Raw genomic sequence first — 21,831 nt, 5'->3', positions numbered from 1 at the left:
TTAGTTTAATTACATGTATTTTTAATTATTTTAAATCTCCCCCCCCCCCCCACCCCCAGTACACTCGGGGGGTCTTCACTGTACACCAATGTGCCACAGCATACTGGTTAGCAACCAATGCACTGGAGGTGGTTCAGAGAAGGTTCACTAGATTATTAGAATAGACAGCACGATGGCACAGTGGTTAGCACTGCTGCCCCACAGCGCCAGGGACTCGGGTTTGATTCCCGGCTTGGGTCACTGTTTGTGTGGAGTTTGCACATTCTCCCCGTATCTGCATGGGTTTCCTCCCACAGTCCAAAGATGTGCGGGTTAGGTTGATTGGTCATGCTATATTGCCCCTTAGTGTCAGGGGGATTAGCAGGTTAAATACTTGGAGATATGGGGATAGGGCCTTGGTGGGATTATTGTTGGTACAGACTCGATGGGGTGAATGGCCTCCTTCTGCACTGTAGGGATTCTATGATTCTAGATTAATTCCAGGGATGTAGGACTTTTCTTATAAATAGAGATTGGACAGTTTAGGCCTATAATCTCGAGTTTAGAAGAGCAAGAGGAGATCTAATTGAGGTATATAAGATGCTAAAGGGGATTGACAGGGGAGACAGAGTGGATGTTTCCCCATGTTGGACATTCTAGAATGAGTAGCCATAGTTTTAGGTTACAGAATGATAGACTTAAAACAGAAACAAAGAGGAATTACTTCACTCAAAGGGTCGTGAATCTGTGGAATTTTGTACCCCAGAGAGCAGCAGACGCCAGAACACAACAAATTTAAGGAGCAGATAGATAGGTTTATAATTTGTAGCAGATGAAGGTTTATGGGGAATGGGCAGGAAAGTGGATATGAGGCAGAGATAGTTTTGAATGGCAGAGCAAGGCTCGAGGGGCTGGATGGCCTACTCCTGCTCCTAGTTCTTATGTTCTTAACCAAAATGGGCCTCTTTATCATAGAGATAGTTTAGACAAAACTTATACAGTGGTCTTTGGCCTAGAAATTTTGCCTAGAAGGGATTAGATTTAATAAATCGGTATCTATTTGAATACCCCAAGATTCTTGAGCTGGAGAAAAGCCCAGGTGATAACTGTGAAGTCATCAGAATATGATTGTTACAGATACAAGACAATATAAAGGAAAACCAGTCTAAGGTCTGAAATGAGACACATGTAGAGACATTCGAGAGACTGGGATCTCCAATTCACTTCACTGATTCTGGAGTTTAAATACCATCAATGTTTAAAACAATTGGGGGTAGGATTAGTAAATTTGCAGATGACACAATGATTGGATGGGTGGTTAACAGTGAGGCTGAATGTCTTGGGCTACTAGAGGATATAGACGGAATGGTCAAATGTGCAGTTAAAATTTAACCCCGAAAAGTGTGAGGTGATGCACTTTGGAAGGAGCAATTTGACAAGGAAGCATTCAATGAAGGGCAGGACACAAGGAAGTTCTGGGGGACAAGGGACCTTGGCTTGTTTGTCCATAGTTCTCTGAAGATGGAAGGGCATGTCACTAGGGTGGTGAAAAAAACATATGGGACACTTGCCTTTATCAATTGAGGCATAGATTACAAAAGCAGGGAAGTCAAGGAGTTGTACAGAATTTTGGTGAGGCGACAGCTGGAGAACTGTGTGCAGTTCTGGTCACCACATTAGTGGAAGGATGTGATTACACTGTAGGGGTTGCAGAGGAGATTCACCAGAATTAAGTTATGAAGAGAGGTTGCGTAGGTTTGGATTGTTTTCATTGGAGCAGAGAAGAGTGAGGGGGTGACCTGATTGAGGTGCACAAGATTCTGAGGGACATGGACAGAGTGGATAAGGAGCAGCTGTCCCCCTTAGTTGAAGGGTCAGTCATGAGGGAACACAAGTTCATGGTGAGGGGCAGGAGGTTTGGGGGGATGTGAGGAAAACCTTTTTTACCCAGCGGGTGGTGATGGTCTGGAATGCGCTGCCTGGGAGGGGGTAGAGGCAGGTTGCCTCATATCCTTTAAAAATTACCTGGATAAGCACTTGGCACATCATAACATTCAAGGCAATGGGCCAAGTGCTGGTAAATGGTCTGAGGTCAGGTGATTCACACAGGTCAGTGCAGACTCGATGGGCCGAAGGGCCTCTTGTGCATTTTGTGTCTATGAATTGGATCTTTTTTAAAATGAGGAAATCAAACTGACATTTTGAAGAATGGAAAAATGGAAAGGAAATGCTTTCGCTAAGAGCCTGAACAAATTTCAATTCACACTTGATAGTGGGAGAGGGGAGGAAGCTACAACTGGATTTGTAAACTTGTGCCACACTCTGGGGATTGAGAAGAGTAAGGATGTGTAGCTGGGAATCAGTGACAGATGGGGAAGGGGGTGGGGTTAATGTGTACATTTATATTAGGCCATCAATAACCCTGCAGGTGGGTATAAAATAGTTGGTGCTGAAGCACACCGTGTTATACACAAACTAAAATAAAAGTGTCCACTAATACACTCTGATGTTAATAACACAGAAGGCCATTCAGTCCATCGTGTTTGTGTTGCTCTGAAAACAGCTCCCAGCTTCACTTTCCAGCTCTTAGTCTAAAGTCTGGTTGATTACAGCACAGCAAACACAGATCTGGTTATATTTAAATGTGATGATGGTTTCCTCCTCTAACAACCCTTCAGGATGTGAATTCCAGAAACCCACCACACTCTAAGATGAAAAGGTTTCCTCTCAAACCCCCTCTAATCTTTTTGCCAAATACTTTAAACTCTGCTCCTGGTTACTGACCTCCCCAATGAGGGGAATAATGTCCTTCCTATCTACACTATCCAGGCTCCTCATAATCAAATACACAATCTACTGTTTACTCTTTACTTTATATTTTTTATGAAGCCACTATTTTTAGAAAACCAGGTATTTAACATAATTTTCACAAGCACTGTTCTGAAACTGAACTTTTGAAATGGTGCTGGACACTGATGCTTTTCATTTAACCTGAGGAATAAGTTGAAATTTAGATTAAACATTTTTTTTCTAAAGTTGAGCTATGTGTTACCTTCTACAATACCCCAGGGATATAGACGCCCCCGAACCCTCTTTCCTTTGGCTTCAACCACGGTATTGCTACCAATCACAGTGAATGGGATGCTGTCCTGAAAGAGAAAGTTAAAGACCATACGAAAGCAAAACAGTTGAAATGAATTCACAGCATCTTCAGCATTGGATATTTAGCAACATTCTCAGGCAGAGATTAATGAGCATTGTCCAAAGAACAGTCAGAAGCTATACCTGTTACATGTTTCAATTGTGTTTTTTACATTCATTCATGGGACGTGAGTATCACTAGCAAGGTCAGCATTTATTGCCCATCTCCAATTGTCCTCGAGGATTGGTGATGAGCAGCCGCCTTGATCTACCACAGTCCATGTGGTGTAGGTATACCTACAGTGCTGCTAGAGAGGGAGTTCCAGGATTTTGACACAGCGACAGTGAAGGAATGGTGACATATTTCCAAGTTGGATGGTGAGTGGCTTGGAGGAGAACTTGCAAGAGGTGATGTTCCCACGTGTCTGCTGCCATTGTCCTTTTAAATGGACACACTACACCCTTGCCCGCACTGCACCGCACCCTCACCCACACTGCACTGCACCCTTGCCTCACCTCTGAGTGACGGCACTTGACATCAAGGCAGCATTTGACTGAGTGTGGCATCAAGGAGCCCTCGCGAAACTGGAGTCAATGGGAATTGGGGGAACACTCTAAGCTGGTTGGACTCTTGCCTGGCACAAAGATGGTTGTGAATGTTGAATCATCTCAGTTCCAGATATCACTGCAGGAGTCCCTCAGGGTTATGTCCTAGAACCAACCATCTTCAGCTTCATCAATGACCTTCCTTCCATCATAAGGTCAGAAGTGGGGATGTTAGCTGGTGATTGCACAATGTTCAGCACTATTCATGATTCCTCAGATACTGAAACAGTCCATGTAACCTTCAAGTAACCTTCACACCAGACAAGTACCAGGTAATGACCATTTCCAATGAGACCGAATCTAACCATCGCCCCTTGACATTCAATGGCATAATTACCATCACTGAATCCCCCACTGTCAACATCCTGTGGGTTAACGTTGACCAGAAAAAGAACTGGACTAGCTATATAAATACTGCGGCTATAAGAGCAGGTCAGAAGCTAGGAGTCCAGTGGTGAGTAACTCACCTCCTGACTCCCCAAAGCTTGGCCACAATCTACAACCATCGACACACGGTGGCTGCAGTGTATATCATCCACCAAGGCCCCCCTCCCCAGCTTACTCCTAGCAACTGTCCAATCTCTGGAAAACAAGCTAGACAAACTTAAAGCCAGACTCACTTTTTAAAGAGAACTGAGGCACTGCTGTGTACTCTGTTTCACGGAGACCTGGCTCATTCCTGCTTCACCGGACTGTGCCCAAAAACCAGAGGGCTTCTCAATCCACTGAATGGACCATACAGGCAAGACTAGGGGAGGTGGAGTCTGCCTCCTAATCAACACCCCGTGGTGCCAAGACGTAGCAATAGTGGCGAGTTTCTGCTCCATGGACCTAGAATACCTGATGATAAAATGCTGCCCTACTACCTTTCGTGGGAGTTCACCTCTGTTATCCTGACGGCAGTTTACATCCCACCCCACATGGATGTGACGATCACGCTGGATGAAATATACATCACTACAAATAGCCTCGAGATGAAACACCCCGAGGTTTGTTCATCATGGCCGGGGACTTCAATCAGGCCAAGCTCAAGAGCATTTTACCACCAACACGCCTCCTATTCCACCAGAGGTCCAAACATCCTAGACCACTGCTACACAAACATCAAACATGCCTACCGCTCTATCGCCTGCCCACACTTTGGCAAATCAGACCACAAGGCTGTGCTCCTGCTCCCAGCTTACAAGTAAAAACTGAAACAGAAGATTCCGTCAATGAAAGTTGTGCAACGTTGGTCTGATGAATCGGATGATCTCCTACAGGACTGCTTAGAGTCAGTAGACTGGTCAGTATTTTAAAACTCTGCAACCAGCCTGAACGAGTACCCACTACAGTAACTGACTTCATTAGTAAGCGCGTAGAAGACTATGTGCCAAAGAAACAAATCCGCGTGTTTCTCAACAAGAAACCATGGATGAATAGGGATATCCACTGCTTGCTGAAGTCTAGGTCTGAGGCGCTCAAGTCAGGCAACCCTGACCTATACAAGAAAGCCAGATACGATCTAAGGAGATCAATCAAAGATGCAAAAATACAGTACCGGACCAAGCTAGAGTCCAAGGCTAGCTACATGGACCTCTGCCAACTATGGCAAGGTCTGCACGACATAACAGGCTACAAGATGAAGACATGTAAAATCACCGGCTCCAACGCACCCCTCCCCGATGAGCTCAATGCATTCTACGCCCGCTTTGAGCAAGAGGTGAGCGAGAGCACACCCTCCACCCCAGAAGCCTTGGCTAAACCCGTATCCGAGGTCACCATTGCAGATGTCAGAACAGCCTTCTCGAAGGTCAACCCATGGAAAGCGACTAGTCTGGATGGGGTAACTGGATGAGTACTCAGATCTTGCGCGGATCAGCTGGGGGCAAGGGGGAGGGTATTCGCAGACATCTTCAACCTCTCTTTACAACAATCTGAGGTCCCTATTTGCTTCAAGAAGACGACCATCATCCTGGTACCAAAGAAAAGCCAGGCAGCGTGCCTTAATGACTATCGGCTGGTGGCTCTGACATCCAACATTATGAAGAGCTTTGAAAGATTAGTCATGGCGCAAATCAATTCCTGCCTCCCAGATTGCCTGGCCCTACTGCAGTTCACCTGCTGCCACAACAGGTCCACAGTAGGCACCATCTCACTGGCCCTGCACTCACTGGAACACCTAGATAATAAAGACACCTATGTCACACTCCTATTTATCAATTACAGCTCAGCCTTCAACACCATTATTCCCACGAAACTCATCTTCAAACTCCATAGCCTGGGCCTCGGCACCTCCCTCTGTGACTGGATCCTGAATTTCCTAATCCACAGATCACAATCAGTAAGGATAGGCAACAACACCTCCTTCATGATCATCCTCAACACCGATGCCCCACAAGGCTGTGTCCTCAGCTACTTACTATACTCCTTATACACCTATGACTCTATGGTCAAATTCTCCTCCAACTTGATTTTCAAGCTTGCTGATGACACCACCATACATAGTGGGTTGGATCTCAAACAATGACAAGACGGAGTACAGGAATGAGATAGAGAATCTGGTGAACTGGTGCGATTATAGTTATCTCTCCCTCAATGTCAACAAAATGAAGGAGGTTGTCTCGACTTCAAGAAGCGTGGTGGAGAACATGCTCTTGTCTACATCAATGGGGACGAAGTAGAAATGGTCGAAAGCTTCAAGTTTTCAGGTGGCCAGATTACCAACAACCTGTCCTAGTCCCCCCCCATGCCAACACTATGGTTAAGAAAGCCCTCCAATGCCTGAGACTGAGAGAATTTGGCATGTCCACTGCGACTCTCACCAACTTGTACAGATGCACCATAGAAAGCATCCTTTCTGATTGTATCACAGCTTGGTATGGCTCCTGCTCTGCCCAAGACCGCAAGAAACTACAAAGGGTCATGAACGAAGCCCAGTCGATCATTCAAACCAGCCTCCCACCCATTGACACTATCTACACTTTCTACTGCCTTGGAAAAGCAGCCAGCATAATTTAAGGACCTACGCACCCCGGACATTCTCTCTTCCACCTTCTCCGTCGGGAAAAAGATACAAAAGTCTGAGGACACATACCAACTGACCCAAGAACAGCTTCTTCCCTGCTGCCATCAGACTTTTGAATGGGCCTACCTCTCATTAAGTTGATCTTTCTTTACACCCTAGATATGACTGTAACACTACATTTTGCATGATCTCCTTTCCTTCTCTATGAATGGTATGCTTTGTCTGTATAGCGCGCAAGAAACAATAATTTTCACTGTATGTTAACACATGCGACAATAATAAATCAAATAAAGAAGAACAGCAGCAATTAACCAACGCTCCTCTACAGACAGCACCTTCCAAACCCTTGACCACTATCATCTAGAAGGACAAAGGAAGCAGACACATGGGAGCACCGGCAACTGGATGCTCCCCTCCAAGTCACTCACATCCTGACTTGGAAATTAATCACCATTCCTTCACTGTCACTGAGTCAATATTCTGGAACTCCTTCCCCAACAGCATGGTGGATGAACCTACACCACATGAACTGCTGCAGTTCTGGATGGCAGCTCATCACCATCTTCTCAAGGACATTTAGGGATGGGTAATAAATGCTTAAATGCTAAATAAGGCTTAGCCAGTGACACCCACAAAGAATAAAAAACAATCAGACCAATGGTGGCGCAGGCTTGAGGGGCTGAGTGGCCTGCTCCTGCTCCTATTTTTTGAGTTCTTTCATATTTGAAGGAACTCAAAAAGCTTCCCCGTAGCTCCTCCTCACCTTCAATTCCTGATCTTGCCGTTTAAATTCTTCATCCTCATCCGAGTCACAGTCTGGGAACTGATAGATTTTAATCCCATAAAATTTGATTTCCTCACGAATCTGAGGGGGACAAATTAAAAATGTAACCAGTAAAGACAGGTGAACATTTTAAAGATGCAACAATGAGGCTCAGAGATGGTTGGATCTTTAATATTAAAACTGGAGGTTATGAATTTTTGAGTCATCTATCTGGTGTGCAGGATCACAGCATTCTAGACTTAATGTTAACAACTACCGGATGTAACTGTGTCATAATTCCGTGCTAAACAGACAGTCCAGAGCAGATATAGCTCACATAATCTACCCAAACATGGAATTAGCAATCTTCAACCAATCCAGTAGTCTCGATAAGTCTTGATCAACCCCAAGCTTTGGACTGAAGGATGAATGGATTTTCTTTACCATTGGTTAACAGGGTTTAGATATTTACTGACTGGGTAACACATTTATAAGCACATCCTATGAGCTTCAATCTTTGTACGGTGTAAAGTTATCATAGAATCCCTACAGTGCAGAAGGGGGCCATTCAGCCCATCAAGCCTGCACTGACAACAATCTCACCCTGATTCTTTCCCCGTAACCCCATGTATTTACACTGCTAATCCCCCGACACTAAGGGGCAATTTAGCATGGTCAATCAACCTAACCCGCACATTTTTGGACTGTGGGAGGAAATCGGAACACCGAAAGATATCCACACAGACACAGGGAGAATGTGCAAACTCCACACAGTCACCCAAAACTGGAATTGAACCCATGTCCCTGGCGCTGTGAAGCAGCAGTGCTAACCACTGTGCCACTCTTGATGTGCGTAAAGTTGGTGCGGGAGACATCTCCATGGTAAAGCAAAACAATTTGGCAGTAATCAATAATCTTGCTCAGTGAAGCCACAGCAAGGTTGGTATGGGAAGTAGAACATTGCACTGATATAGGCTGGAGTTAGATCAGGGTGTTAAGCATAGAGGGAGCTTTGTTCAGTTTCTAACCAGGCTGCTGGTCTTGAAGTGCTTGGTGTTGATATTCATAGCCTACAATTGAAAGCAGTCCAGTCCTTAGCACTGCCACATTAACTCACAATAAGTACAAATATTCACACGAGAGTTATTTTTTTGACTGTTTAAGTCATATTAGGACCCAATAGAACAACTGCAAGAAGCTTGAAGTAAATTGGAAAGCCTCAGGTTGACATTCTCAATAAAGAGGATGTCACCAAAATCCTGGTGTCATTATTATGCAAATATTTAACATGGAGGCCAAGGCTGCACTGATGATTGATGTCTGAAAATCAGTCAGTGATGCTACTGTGTAAACATCATTCACTCTTTATCCATTGTCTTGATGGCAATGTTAACATTATTTGAAGTCTCACAGATAGTCATTTTGACCTTTACATGGAGTAACATTGTAAATGTGTATGGGACAATTTCTCATGACACAAAACACAGACCAGAGGAAAACCTCACAACACGACTGGCATTCACATCCCATCATTGCACTTTGCAGTGTCATGCTTCATATACAATGATTTACATTGAAGTACAATCGCAGTTAATATAAAGGTGAATGTGGCAATTGATTTGGATATCGGATCCCACACACAATATCAATTTGATATGGTTGTTGAGTGAGGGGTTACACCAAAAACATAGTGTAGAACAGCACCACGTGTCTTATTCAGGCTGTAGCAGCTCTTTCGAAGAACAATCCAGTTTGTCTCTCATCCCATGTCCTGGGAAATTTCTCTCCTTCCAGTACTTAGCCAATTTCCTTTTGAAAGCTACAGTACTTACATCCACCCTATCAGGTAACACCTTCCAAATCCTAACCATTCATACCATAAAGAACATTCTTCCTCATACCACCTCTGGTTCTTTTGCCAATTACTTTAAATCTGACCCCTGTGGTTATTGACTCTTCAGACATTAGGATAACCTCTCTTTGCTTACTCAACCTAAACCCTTTATGATTATAAACTCGATTAAATCTTTGTTTAGCCAGTTCTTCTCTATGGAGAATAACTTCAGCATCTCCAGTCTATCCCTGTCACTGTAACCGCTCATTCCTGTACACAATCTTCCAGAATTGGACACAATTCTCCAGTTGGGGTCAAATTAAGGTCTTGTAAATGTTTAGCATAACTTCCTGAATTTTGTCTTTGATGTCTCCATTTATAAAACCCATCTCTTCACTCTTGATGTAACTCTATTTGTGGCACCTGATAAGCAAGCTTATGATTGGTTAAAAAGGGTAAATACGTATGCCTCTCTAATCATAATCGAGGCTACTCTCTGACACTATTGCAAACTCCACCACATTTCTCAAATTATTTAAAACCCAAAGCTACTAATATGGAACCTGAACAACACTTGTAACCATGATTTAGCTTCAGTATCACTTGAACATGGCAGGTATTTGAGGTTAGTTTGTGTTCTAGTTGCAGATAGTCACTCTACCAGACAGTTAATCTGTTCTATGGCTGTTAGTCAATGGGCATGAAGCCCCATCAGCACTGAGACTGTGGCCAGTAACGTGGTGGGCCGCTGCGTGATTGGACCAATCACTTTGACACACCATGGAGAATTAACACCACCACCAGAAATAGAGCAAATGTTGAAAATCTGAAAGGAAATCAGCTTGTTCTCCATATAGTTCAGAACTGACAGGGGATTGGATAAAAGGTTTTTAAAGTCATGAAACATTGAGATAAAGTTAATAAAGACATATTATTTCCAATGGGAGAAGGGACAATGACCAGAGGGCACAGATCATTCAAAAGAAAATTGGACAAATACTTGAAGGTGATATAACTGCTGGAATATGAAGAAAGAGTAGGGGTGGGTGGGATAAATTGGATTTCTCTTCACAAGAACTGACACAGATTTAATGCACTGAATGGCTTCCTTCTGTGCTTCACTGTTCTAGGATTCTATAAAACAGAAAGTGACCAAAATACACAAGTGGGTCACTATCTGAAAGGGAAAACACAGTTAGAATTTGTGCAGGAACCTACCTGTAGCGCATTGCCAGACAAATTTTATAAGACTGACATATCACTGTTATCTGAGCTCATCTTATGGTTATACCTGCCCAGTTACCTCTGGACCTGGTTATTCCAATACTCTCCTGCTCAGCATCCCACACTCTACCCTTTGTAAACATGAGGTCCAAAATTCTGCCTCCTACTCCCTTAGTCACAGCAAGTTCTTTTCACTATCACTCCTGCCTTCACTGACCTACAGTGGCTTCTGGCCAAGCAAACCCCAATTTTACAATTATCATCTTTCAAATCCCTCCATGACCCTGTCCCATCCCTATCTCTGTAATCTCCTCCAACCCCACAACTTGCCGAGGTATCTGCCTTCACCTAACTCAGGTCTCCTGAGCATCCCCGAGTTTGATCCCTCCATCATCAGTGCCCGGGCTGTGGAACTCAGAACCTCTATCTTGAGTTGTACCTCTCAAAACCTACCAAACTTTTGACCAACTGCCCTACTCTCACTTGTGGCTCGTCTAATTTTGTTTCATTATGCTGCTGTGAAGCGCTTTGGGATGTCAAATGTCACATGATCAACTCTCCAAGAACATGTGCAACCAGAGTTGGCAACCCTAGCCTGAACCCTATACTCTGACTACAGAATGAGAGCTCTACCGACCGAGCTGAGATGACATTTGAAAATGATATTTATGATATGCTGCTTGGTGACCAGATACATCTTCCCTCAGAGCTACTAACCTGTTGATCATATAGAAATAAGATTTGGGAGCCAAATTAGGCCACTCGGCCCATCGAGTCTGCTCCGCCATTCAATCATGGCTGATATGATTCTCATCCCCATTCTCCTGCCTTCTCCCCCTAACCGTTGATCCCCTTATTGATCAAGAACCTATCTACCGCTGTCTTAATGACACTTAATGACCTGGCCTCCACAGATTCACCACCCTTTGAAGAAATTCCTGCTCATCTCAGCTTTAAAGGGGCATCACTTCACTCTGAGGTTGTGGCTTTGAGTTCTAGTCTCTCCCGCTAGTGGAAATATCCTCTCCATGTCCTCTCAATCCAGGCCTCTCAGAATTCAGATTTTCACAGTAACTTCATTGTAGTGTTAATGTAAGCCTACTCATGTCACTAATAAATAAACTTTATTCCACAAGTTTCAATGAGATCCCCCTCATCCTTCTAAACTCCTTCGAGTATAGACCCAGACTCCTCAACCGCTCCTCATGACAAACCCTTCATTCCTGGGATCATTCTTGTGAATGATGAAATCTATGAAGTGTGAAATCGAGGGAGGGTGGGGGAATTCACCAGCTTGTTTGCCAATGGCGGGAATCCTGATTGTGTTGGGGTTAAAAAAAAAATTATTCGGGATTCCTACCGGGCATGAAGGATTCACCTGACCCACCTTGCTGGTTTCCGATTGGGTTCCTGCCCGGAGCAGGCGCCAACCTAATTAATATGCAAACCTGTTAATTGTAATAGAATTCTCAGCATTGACGGCCATTCACTGTGCCCCCTCCCACCCCGGTTCCTGCCATGCATCTGCCCCCCAGCAGGAATCGCACCAGGCGGGCTTTGGTGTTGGTCATCACCAACGTGGACATGGCATGCTGGATCCTGAGGGAGAAAGGGAAATCTCTGCTCCAGAATGGAGAGCTGCAGTGATTTAAAACCCTGCCAGGTGTCCTGCCTGGCAGCAGCAGAAGGGCAAATAGCCACTGGACCTACCTCTTTGATGCCCTCTCGGGGCCAGGGGACAGTGCACCCTGCCAAATGTGTGGCCCGAAGGGTGCCTGAGTGGGGGTGGCCCACCGTCATGCCTGCATGATGTGTGGGGGGGAGGATGTGCCTCATTGATGAGGAGGTTGGTGGTGCCCCTTGATCAGCGGGGAGCTGGGAGTGGTCACCATTTCATTTTTTACATTTATTTATTAGTGTCACAAGTAGGCTTACATTAACACTGCAATGAAGTTACTGTGAAAATCTCCACTCTGACATCTAAAATTCGTGGCGCCCCGATCTCGGAACAGCAGGTCTGGCCAGTGGGCTCCCTCATTAGCATATTTTAGGTGGGTGAATCCCACCTGACAGACACTGCCAGCACCAGTGGGTAACACTCCCGTTTTCCCACTGACATGGGCACTTAGTCCCAGTCTGGGGGAATCGCACCCCCAATATTTTCCTATTTATTCCCAGTGGAGTAAATGTTCTTCAGAAGGAAAAGCAAATGTTTACTCCATGTTACTGTTGTGACTGACATAGACAATCCATTTACCTTCTGTTTCATTTTGGAAACCTCTGTAGGAGTCAGTGTGTCTGCCTTGGCAAGGAGCGGTACAATGTTCACCTTTTCATGGACAGCTTTCATAAACTCCACATCCAACGGCCGTAACCTTCAAAAACAACCACAAGACAGACTCCAGTCATGTTATTTGGCGTTTTGTAAGAGTTAGTTTGATCTACATTAGAACAGAAACCTATCACAATATTGATTAGCGTATCCAAACCTTTTGTCTCCATGGGTTTTAAGTTTGCCCCATGGAATATTAAGTGCTGTATATGAAGTTTAAATTGATTAAGATGTGTACATCTTAAGCTGTTGACACCAATGTATCGGGGTGTGCTGTATTAGTAATTTACCACTGATGAGGCACCTTATGCTACAGCCCTTACAGACCTCCAGGTCGACAAAATGTTATCTCATAAGTACTCTATAAGATTCTGTACAAGAGATTCTTAGCAAAAGAGAGAGTACATAGAATTGGATGTAACTGTGACATTATTGGTGGGCAGCTAGGAGACAAGAGTACGGATATAATAAGTGATATTCCCCAGGACTCTGTTGTGAGGTTCAGCTTTTCTCCAATACATTGATCGCTTGGATGGAAGAATAGGGAGCTAGATTTCCAAGTTTGCAGACTGCACTGTTACGTAGAATATATCAAAATTTAAAAATATATAGTTTAGTTTGTTTAATTTAGTTTATTTATCAGTGTCACAAGTAGGCTTACATTAACACTGCAATGAAGTTACTGTGAAAAGCCCCTAGTTGCCACAGTCCAGCACCTGTTTGGGTACACGGAGGGAGAATTTAGCATTTTGGACTGTGGGAGGAAACCCACGCAGACATGGGGAGAACGCGCAGACTCAGTACTGACAGTGACCCAAGCCGGGAATTGAACCCGGGTTCCTGGCGCTGTGAGGCAGCAGTGCTAACCACTGTGCCTCCTATATATTTGCTCTGATGGGGGAAATTGGCTATAATCTTTACATTAAAGCAAGGCCATTTTGAAGTGAAATCAAGAAGCACTTTTTCATTCAAAGGATTCTTTAGCTACATTTTTGTTAGGGAAGAGCATCAAGGGATATGGAACAAAGGCACAGTTGAGATACAGGTCAGCCATGGACTAATTGAATGGTGGAATATAGGCTTGAGGAGCTGCGTGGCCTGCTCCAAACCCTCCCTCTCAAATGAAATAAAATTGCAAATAGGAAACAGAAGCGCAAAGAACTGGGTTGCATGGGCATTGTGTGCTTCATGGTCAAGGTTCAAGGGTCATAGTTCAAAGACTTCTGGATCTGATGATCATCTAACTAATGTAACAACATTCTTGTTGGAGATGTGGAGTGAATGTTCCAATAATGAGCTAAAGCATTACTGTTAGAACTATCATAGAATCCCTACAGTGCAGAAGGAGGCCATTCGGCCCCTTGAGTCTGCACCAACTCTCCAACAGAGCCTATCCTATCCCCATAACCCCACACAGTTACTCCGCTAATCCCTCTAACCTTCACACCTTTGGACACAAAGGGGAAATTTAGCATGGCCAATGCATCTAGCCTGCACATCTTCGGACTGTGGGAGGAAACCAAGACAGATACGCGGAGAATGTGCAAACTCTGCAGAGACATTCAAGGCCGGAATTGAATACGGGTCCCTGACACAGAGAGGCAGAAGTGCTAACCACTGTGCCACTGTGCTGCCACCAGTTAGTACAAACTGAGTGTTGCCTTTTGCAATGCTTCAAATGTGGAAAGAACAGATCATTGATAGCATTGGTGCAAGTCCCAGTATTTCACCAATGTAATATACATTAACGAGGGGAGAGAGTCACGTTTTATACTGGGCAGTCCAATTTGCAGCTGGTCTGTCTCTGTCTAGAACCACTCGGTTTCATGTTCACTATTTTGGCAGTATGTCAAATCCTGCATTTTAATTAGATCTCCAGAACTGGTACCCAGATTGTTCGTCCTAACTTTCTATCTAAAATATTGCTTTAGACACAGATATTGGGCAGGATTCACTGCACAATATTTCACTGTAGTGGGAGGCAGCTCGCCATTAGCCGGTGGCAGGATCTTCTGTTCCTGTCGTTGCCAAAAGGGTTTCTATTGAATTTACCCCTCACCACCGTGAAACCAGCCCTTATCTTTAGTAGCAAACTACGTAATAACTCACTTTTCTGGTTGTGCAAAATGATCCTGATAACTCTCAACCCTAAACTCTGACCAAGTTATTTAGCCTCAAACCTACACAAAGGTAAATTGTGGTGCGGGCACACATGATCACTGGCCGACCAGACCCCACAAGCCAACCCCAATCTCCCCCCCGGGCCAGCCCCAAATCAACACCACCCCCCCATCCCCCATTGTGGGGAGCAGTTGTAAACCCCGCTGGTGGGAATCACTCCCGGGAGAGGGGGGGGATGCTAGTGGGCCTGGAGAATACCGTCCCGGGCCCAATAATATCATGGAAATGTAAATTTCCATGACATTTCCATATGATAATCAGCTCCGCGCCGAAAATCTGATTGTGCTAAAAAAAAGCACCTGGGAGACTCACGACCAGCTGGATGCCAGTCGTGAACCTCACTAGAGGCCCCCTCTCCCCCCATTGTGTTTTAATATTGAAATTCTTGGAAATCAGTAGTAATTGAAGCCTCGTGGCAGATGGGAAGATGCTGGTGAGTTTCCTGTCAGCGGCAAACCACTACAGCCAAGGATAATCACAAACCAATCCAATACATGGATTGAAGGTAAGGATGTGAATGACAAGAGGTTTAATGTGGAACCATGAATATCTTTTAAAGCAAATGTTATCCAGATTTACAAGAGATTTTGATTAATTGCATATATCATTTCTTCCTGCATTAACTACCAAAACTATATCTGATTTCATGTTTTGTTTACAGAATAGAATCATGGAATGTTACAGTACAGGAGGAGGCCACTTGATCTATTGTAACTTGCCAGCGCTCTGGAAGAGCAACTCAAAAATTCCTCAGATAATTATCTAATTCTCTTTGAAGGCTTCAGTTGAATCTGCCTCTGTCACCCTCTTGGGCAGTGAATTCCAGAACCCAGCCAGGTGCTGGGTGAAATAATTTTTTATGTTTATCCCAATCTTGCTTAAAATGGTGTTGCTTTGGTTCTTGACATTTCCATCACTGGGAACAGCCTCTCCCCATTGCCTCTGGATTTTGAACACCTCTATTAAATCTTCTCTTCTCCAAGCAGAACAGCCCCAGCTTCTCTAATACATTTACTGAGCTGAAGTTCCTCATTGCTAGAACTATTCTCATGAATGTTTCCTCTCTAATGTTTCCACATTCTTTCTGAAATATGGTGCTCAGAATTAAACACAAAGAAAATTAATCCATATTAGTGGTCGCAAAGATGTAGCATCGATTATCAGGACTCTGCATTGTAATCACAGAATTCAAAAAGAGAGAAAAAAATAGGTTAGCGTTTTAGTACAACTGGTTATTGGCTCAGGAGAAGCAGTGGAACAGGCTTGCTAAGTTCAGCGTAAATGGAAATGGAGTCTGAGGATTTGAAATTGGGACAAGTCCTAGTATGTTGGGAAGCTAAGATTGCACTTTAGGGATCTCAGTCAAATGTTTGGCATGGAATAGTCAATTGAAACAACAGTGCAATGCAGTGTTAGTGTTCCTACCTCTGGACAAGGAGCTCTTTTTTCAGGTCCTACTCTGGGACGTGTTGACCATGGAAGGTGCATTAGTAAAGTGTCCACAGTGAAGTGACTTGTTGGCCACAGAAGGAGCAGTTATGAAGAAGCTCAAAATCCTTTTCCCACTGTTCCCTAAAGGAAAGAAAATGTGTGGGAAGATGCACTAAGAAAAGCTATTCACTTTCCTTCTATGAGGCAGCTGTTGTGTGATGCTGTATGTGTCTGCATACCATTGTAACAGCAGGCGCTCAGCAGAGCAAGGGTTAACGCGGGCCTAAAGTATAGCACCACCCACAGTATGATGTATAGAGTCCCATGGTAATAGACTGGGAGAACAATTGAGAAGAAACAGCATGGCAGCGAGACCATGCATGGTGGTAAATGGGATCCGTACATAATTAAGGAGTACTAATAAGTGGTTCATGTTTAAACATACAAGTCTCAAGATCTCTTCAATGAGAAGCAGACAAGTCCGTAACACAACACGGTGATCAGAGGTGGTATGAAAAATGGCACTTAAAGCATGAACCCAGAACAGAATCCCAAGATGTGAAAGACTAAAAGCAGCTGAAGTCTGATTAGAGAGATGTGTACCGAAGAAGAAAAATTGAAGAAACAGTTGAAGAAGCCTCACTACAAAATTGGAAGTTGAGGAATCCCTCAGAGTGTATGGAGGCCCATTTCAAGATCCTGAGTTATGCAGACTGAAGGAATCTGGTCAGATCACAAGACTGATGAGAAAAATTACAAAAGAGAAGTTGTACTTACATTGCAGAATAGATGGCTGTCCCAGGGGCTCAGCAGATTGCAGAAGCTGGAAGACAACTGCAAGTAAAAAAAAAGTTAAAAAGAGAGAAATCTGCAGAGCTAAAATAAAGAGCAAGAAACCGCTGCAATTTCCTAAAAGTCTAAAAAAAAAAGGCCATAATTGCAGAGGGAGCATGCCGAACCCAAAAAGGTACAGGAAACAACACAAAAAGAAAACTGACAACTTGCGTTAAAAAAAAGTTACTGCACAGATAGCCTTAAAAGGGGCAATGGCACTCAAAGCAGTAAATACAAGAAAAAAATAACAGCCATGGACAGAAAATTAGAAGAACTAGACAGAGGGGGCAACAACAGACCCCAGAGAGGGGGCTACAACAGACCCCAGAGAGGGGGCAACAACAGACCCCAGATAGGGGGCAACAACAGACCCCAGAGAGGGGGCAACAACAGACCCCAGATAGGGGGCAACAACAGGCCCCAGATAGGGGGCAACAACAGGCCCCAGAGAGGGGGCAACAACAGGCCCCAGAGAGGGGGCAACAACAGGCCCCGGAGAGGGGGCAACAACAGGCCCCGGAGAGGGGGCAACAACAGACCCCAGAGAGGGGGCAACAACAGACCCCAGAGAGGGGGCAACAACAGACCCCAGAGAGGGGGCAACAACAGACCCCAGAGAGGGGGCAACAACAGACCCCAGAGAGGGGGCAACAACAGACCCCAGAGAGGGGGCAACAACAGACCCCAGAGAGGGGGCAACAACAGACCCCAGAGAGGGGGCAACAACAGACCCCAGAGAGGGGGCAACAACAGACCCCAGAGAGGGGGCAACAACAGACCCCAGAGAGGGGGCAACAACAGACCCCAGAGAGGGGGCAACAACAGACCCCAGAGAGGGGGCAACAACAGACCCCAGAGAGGGGGCAACAACAGACCCCAGAGAGGGGGCAACAACAGACCCCAGAGAGGGGGCAACAACAGACCCCAGAGAGGGGGCAACAACAGACCCCAGAGAGGGGGCAACAACAGACCCCAGAGAGGGGGCAACAACAGACCCCAGAGAGGGGGCAACAACAGACCCCAGAGAGGGGGCAACAACAGACCCCAGAGAGGGGGCAACAACAGACCCCAGAGAGGGGGCAACAACAGACCCCAGAGAGGGGGCAACAACAGACCCCAGAGAGGGGGCAACAACAGACCCCAGAGAGGGGGCAACAACAGACCCCAGAGAGGGGGCAACAACAGACCCCAGAGAGGGGGCAACAACAGACCCCAGAGAGGGGGCAACAACAGACCCCAGAGAGGGGGCAACAACAGACCCCAGAGAGGGGGCAACAACAGACCCCAGAGAGGGGGCAACAACAGACCCCAGAGAGGGGGCAACAACAGACCCCAGAGAGGGGGCAACAACAGACCCCAGAGAGGGGGCAACAACAGACCCCAGAGAGGGGGCAACAACAGACCCCAGAGAGGGGGCAACAACAGACCCCAGAGAGGGGGCAACAACAGACCCCAGAGAGGGGGCAACAACAGACCCCAGAGAGGGGGCAACAACAGACCCCAGAGAGGGGGCAACAACAGACCCCAGAGAGGGGGCAACAACAGACCCCAGAGAGGGGGCAACAACAGACCCCAGAGAGGGGGCAACAACAGACCCCAGAGAGGGGGCAACAACAGACCCCAGAGAGGGGGCAACAACAGACCCCAGAGAGGGGGCAACAACAGACCCCAGAGAGGGGGCAACAACAGACCCCAGAGAGGGGGCAACAGCAGACCCCAGAGAGGGGGAGACACTGAAATGAACCACAAGATAGTTGCTGATCATATCAGTGCAATGAAATGCATGAGCCAAAAAGTTTAGTACAGGAGAAAGATAGAGCTGAGAAACAGTCGAAAGGCTCAAAAATAGAGTTATATGAAAATGCTGAGTCACTACCCAAACTGCAATAGCAGATGGCAGTGCGGATTTGAAGTGCAAGATTCAAGTCAAGTATATACCTTTGAAAACAGACAAACTGAAGTCTTCAATGAACCAAGCTGTTTGAGATCTGAATAAATTTCAGAGATGACATAAAGGTATCAGGAGGAAATAATGATCCTTAATTCCACATTTGGCAGGAGTTGGGAAAACTCACAGATGTGCAGCCAAGCAAAACAGCAGGCAGAAAAGACATGCAAATAAGTTGCAACCCTAAAAGACTCGTTGAAGAATCAAGATGTAGCCATGGAAAAACATGAGGTGATAAAAAGGACATGAACTATTACTTCAGAAAAGTTGTATTGGAACTATCAGTAGCAACAAAATGATGCACTGAAGCTCAGAGTGAGTTGGTAAGAGGTCGAAGAGAAAATAAACAGTTGAAAGAACAATTGATTGAATTTGATCTTGAAAGACAAAAGGAATGCATAACCATTCAGCAACATGTAGAAATGGAAATGGTCTTAAAAAGCAAAATGGAAGGACAGCTGAAGAAACTAGAGGAGAATCTGCTGAATTACAGGAAAACTCAAGATGAAGCAATTGAGCTTCACAAAGAAAAGAAAACCTGCTGAGGAATCTTCACATGCTGTAAGAATCCCTCAGGCCAAAGTTTGGTCCTTTGGGAAATTACCAAGAGAAACAAAATGAATTTAATATCACTCTGAAAAAACTAACCAGTTGGCAGAGCAGATTCAGCAAGGTTCAATAGTCCAGGAGAAAGTTGCAAGAAAAAGATAATGAACTGAAGAAGCAGCTGCTTGGAAAAGAGGAGGCATTGAAAGAGAAAGCCGTAGAACTTTCCAAGTTGAAAGCGGATAACGTAGCCACAGTAGCATGATTACAGAACAGAAACAAATTAAGACTTTTCCAGAGACAGACCTGACCAATAGCGAGTCCCAAATGAAGGACGCGGACAAAGTTCTGTTGCAGACAGAGAAAGGAGAGATAGAAATAAGATCAGAAAATGTAAATCCAGCACTGAAGTCCAAGGAGCTGTAAGAAGGAAACGCACTGGTTGTCTCAGACGTACTGGGAACCACTGAGTTGTTGAAAAATAAGAGAGTGTATAGACATTTGCTAACATTGTCAACAGCCAGCCAGAATGTAGTGGACACTGAGGAAAGGAAAATTTGAGTCCCTCTAGGAATGAATGGAGTGCACATTCCCTTCAGAAGGAACAGGACAAATCCAGTGTCCAAAAAGGCAGATGAGCTGTTAATAAAAATAAGTGCAACTTGAAGGAGCACAAAAGCAAATCAGAGAGAGATAACCAAGTACCAGAAACACAGAGTACTACCACCAAATGTGACAGACCAAGATGTGGAAGAACTGTCCATCCTCAAGACCGTGCGAATTCATAAAGTCAGAAACTTGAAATAGGGGAGAAAGGATAACAAATAAAGATTGTATTGTAAACAGTTATACTCAGATGGAAGGGAGGGAAGTTTCTTTTGAGAAGAAAAGGCTCAGTGTATGTGTTGGCATGTAAAGGTGCTCAGCAGAGCAAGGGTTAATGTGGGACTGGAGAATATCACCGCCCATTGTACGATGTACAGAGTAAGAAGTCTCACAACACCAGGTTAAAGTCCAACAGGCTTATTTGGTATCACAAGCTTTTGGAGTGCCGTTCCTTCATCAGGTGAGTGGAGAATTGGGTTCACAAACACGGCATATATAGACAGAGACACAATTGTAAGATAATGGTTGGAAGCGAGTCTTAACAAGCAATCAAGTCTTTACAGGTACAGACAATGCGAGTGGAGAGAGGGATAATCACAGGTTAAAGAGGTGGAATTGTCTTAAGCCAGGACAGTTAGTAGGATTTTGCAAACCCAGGCCAAATGGAGGAGGTTACACGGAGTGTGACATGAACCCAAGATCCGGGTTGAGGCCATCCTCATGTGTGTGGAACTTGGCTATCAGTTTTTGTTTGGCGATTCTGCGTTGTCATGTGTCTTGAAGGCTGCCTTGGAGAACGCTTACCCGAAGATCAGAGGCTGAATGCCCTTGACTGCTTTGTTCCCCGACAGGAAGGGAACACTCCTGCCTGGTGATTGTCGCACGGTGTCCATTCATCTGTTGTCATAGCGTTTGCATGGTCTCGCCAAAGTACCACACCTCGGAACATCCTTTCCTGCAGCGTATCAGGTAGATAACGCTGGCCGAGTTGCACGAGTATGTACCGTGTATCTGGTGGGTGGTGTTCTCACGTGTGATGGTGGCATCCGTGTCGATGATCCGGCACGTCTTGCAGAGGTTGCTGTGACACCTGATGCAAGGAGCAGCGCTCGGAAAGCTCATGATACTAAATAAACCTGTTGGACTTTAACCTGGTGTTGTGAGACTTCTTACTGTGCTTACCCCAATCCAACACCAGCATCTCCACATCACAATGTGCAGAGTCACATGGTAATAAATTGGGAGGACAATCTAGAAGAAATTTTCCTGCATGGCAGCAGCACCATGCGTGGATGTAACAGTGATCTGTATGTTGTTAAGGATTACTAATAATTGGTTCATGTTTAAACACACAAATCTCAAGATCTCAACAATGAGATACCTAATCAACCCATAACAA

General features: G+C 45.0%; 1 protein-coding gene across 1 annotated transcript in view; it reads right to left on the bottom strand.

Annotated features, from left to right (window-relative positions):
* The window catches only part of LOC144501378 (septin-5-like), a 125,605-nt gene that overhangs the window by 29,034 nt on the left and 74,740 nt on the right, over positions 1-21,831 (bottom strand). The window contains exons 7-9 of the mRNA XM_078225048.1: positions 12,812-12,929; positions 7,497-7,598; positions 3,032-3,128 (exon numbers count right to left, since the gene is read on the bottom strand). Of these exons, the coding sequence (XP_078081174.1) occupies positions 3,032-3,128; positions 7,497-7,598; positions 12,812-12,929 (317 nt within the window). The remainder of the gene's footprint in view (positions 1-3,031; positions 3,129-7,496; positions 7,599-12,811; positions 12,930-21,831) is intronic.

This window comes from Mustelus asterias, chromosome 12, assembly GCF_964213995.1.
Source record: "Mustelus asterias chromosome 12, sMusAst1.hap1.1, whole genome shotgun sequence".
NCBI classification, from domain to species: domain Eukaryota; kingdom Metazoa; phylum Chordata; class Chondrichthyes; order Carcharhiniformes; family Triakidae; genus Mustelus; species Mustelus asterias.
The sequence above is the reverse complement of the archived record's forward strand: the minus strand, read 5'-3'. Positions and strand labels throughout refer to the sequence as shown.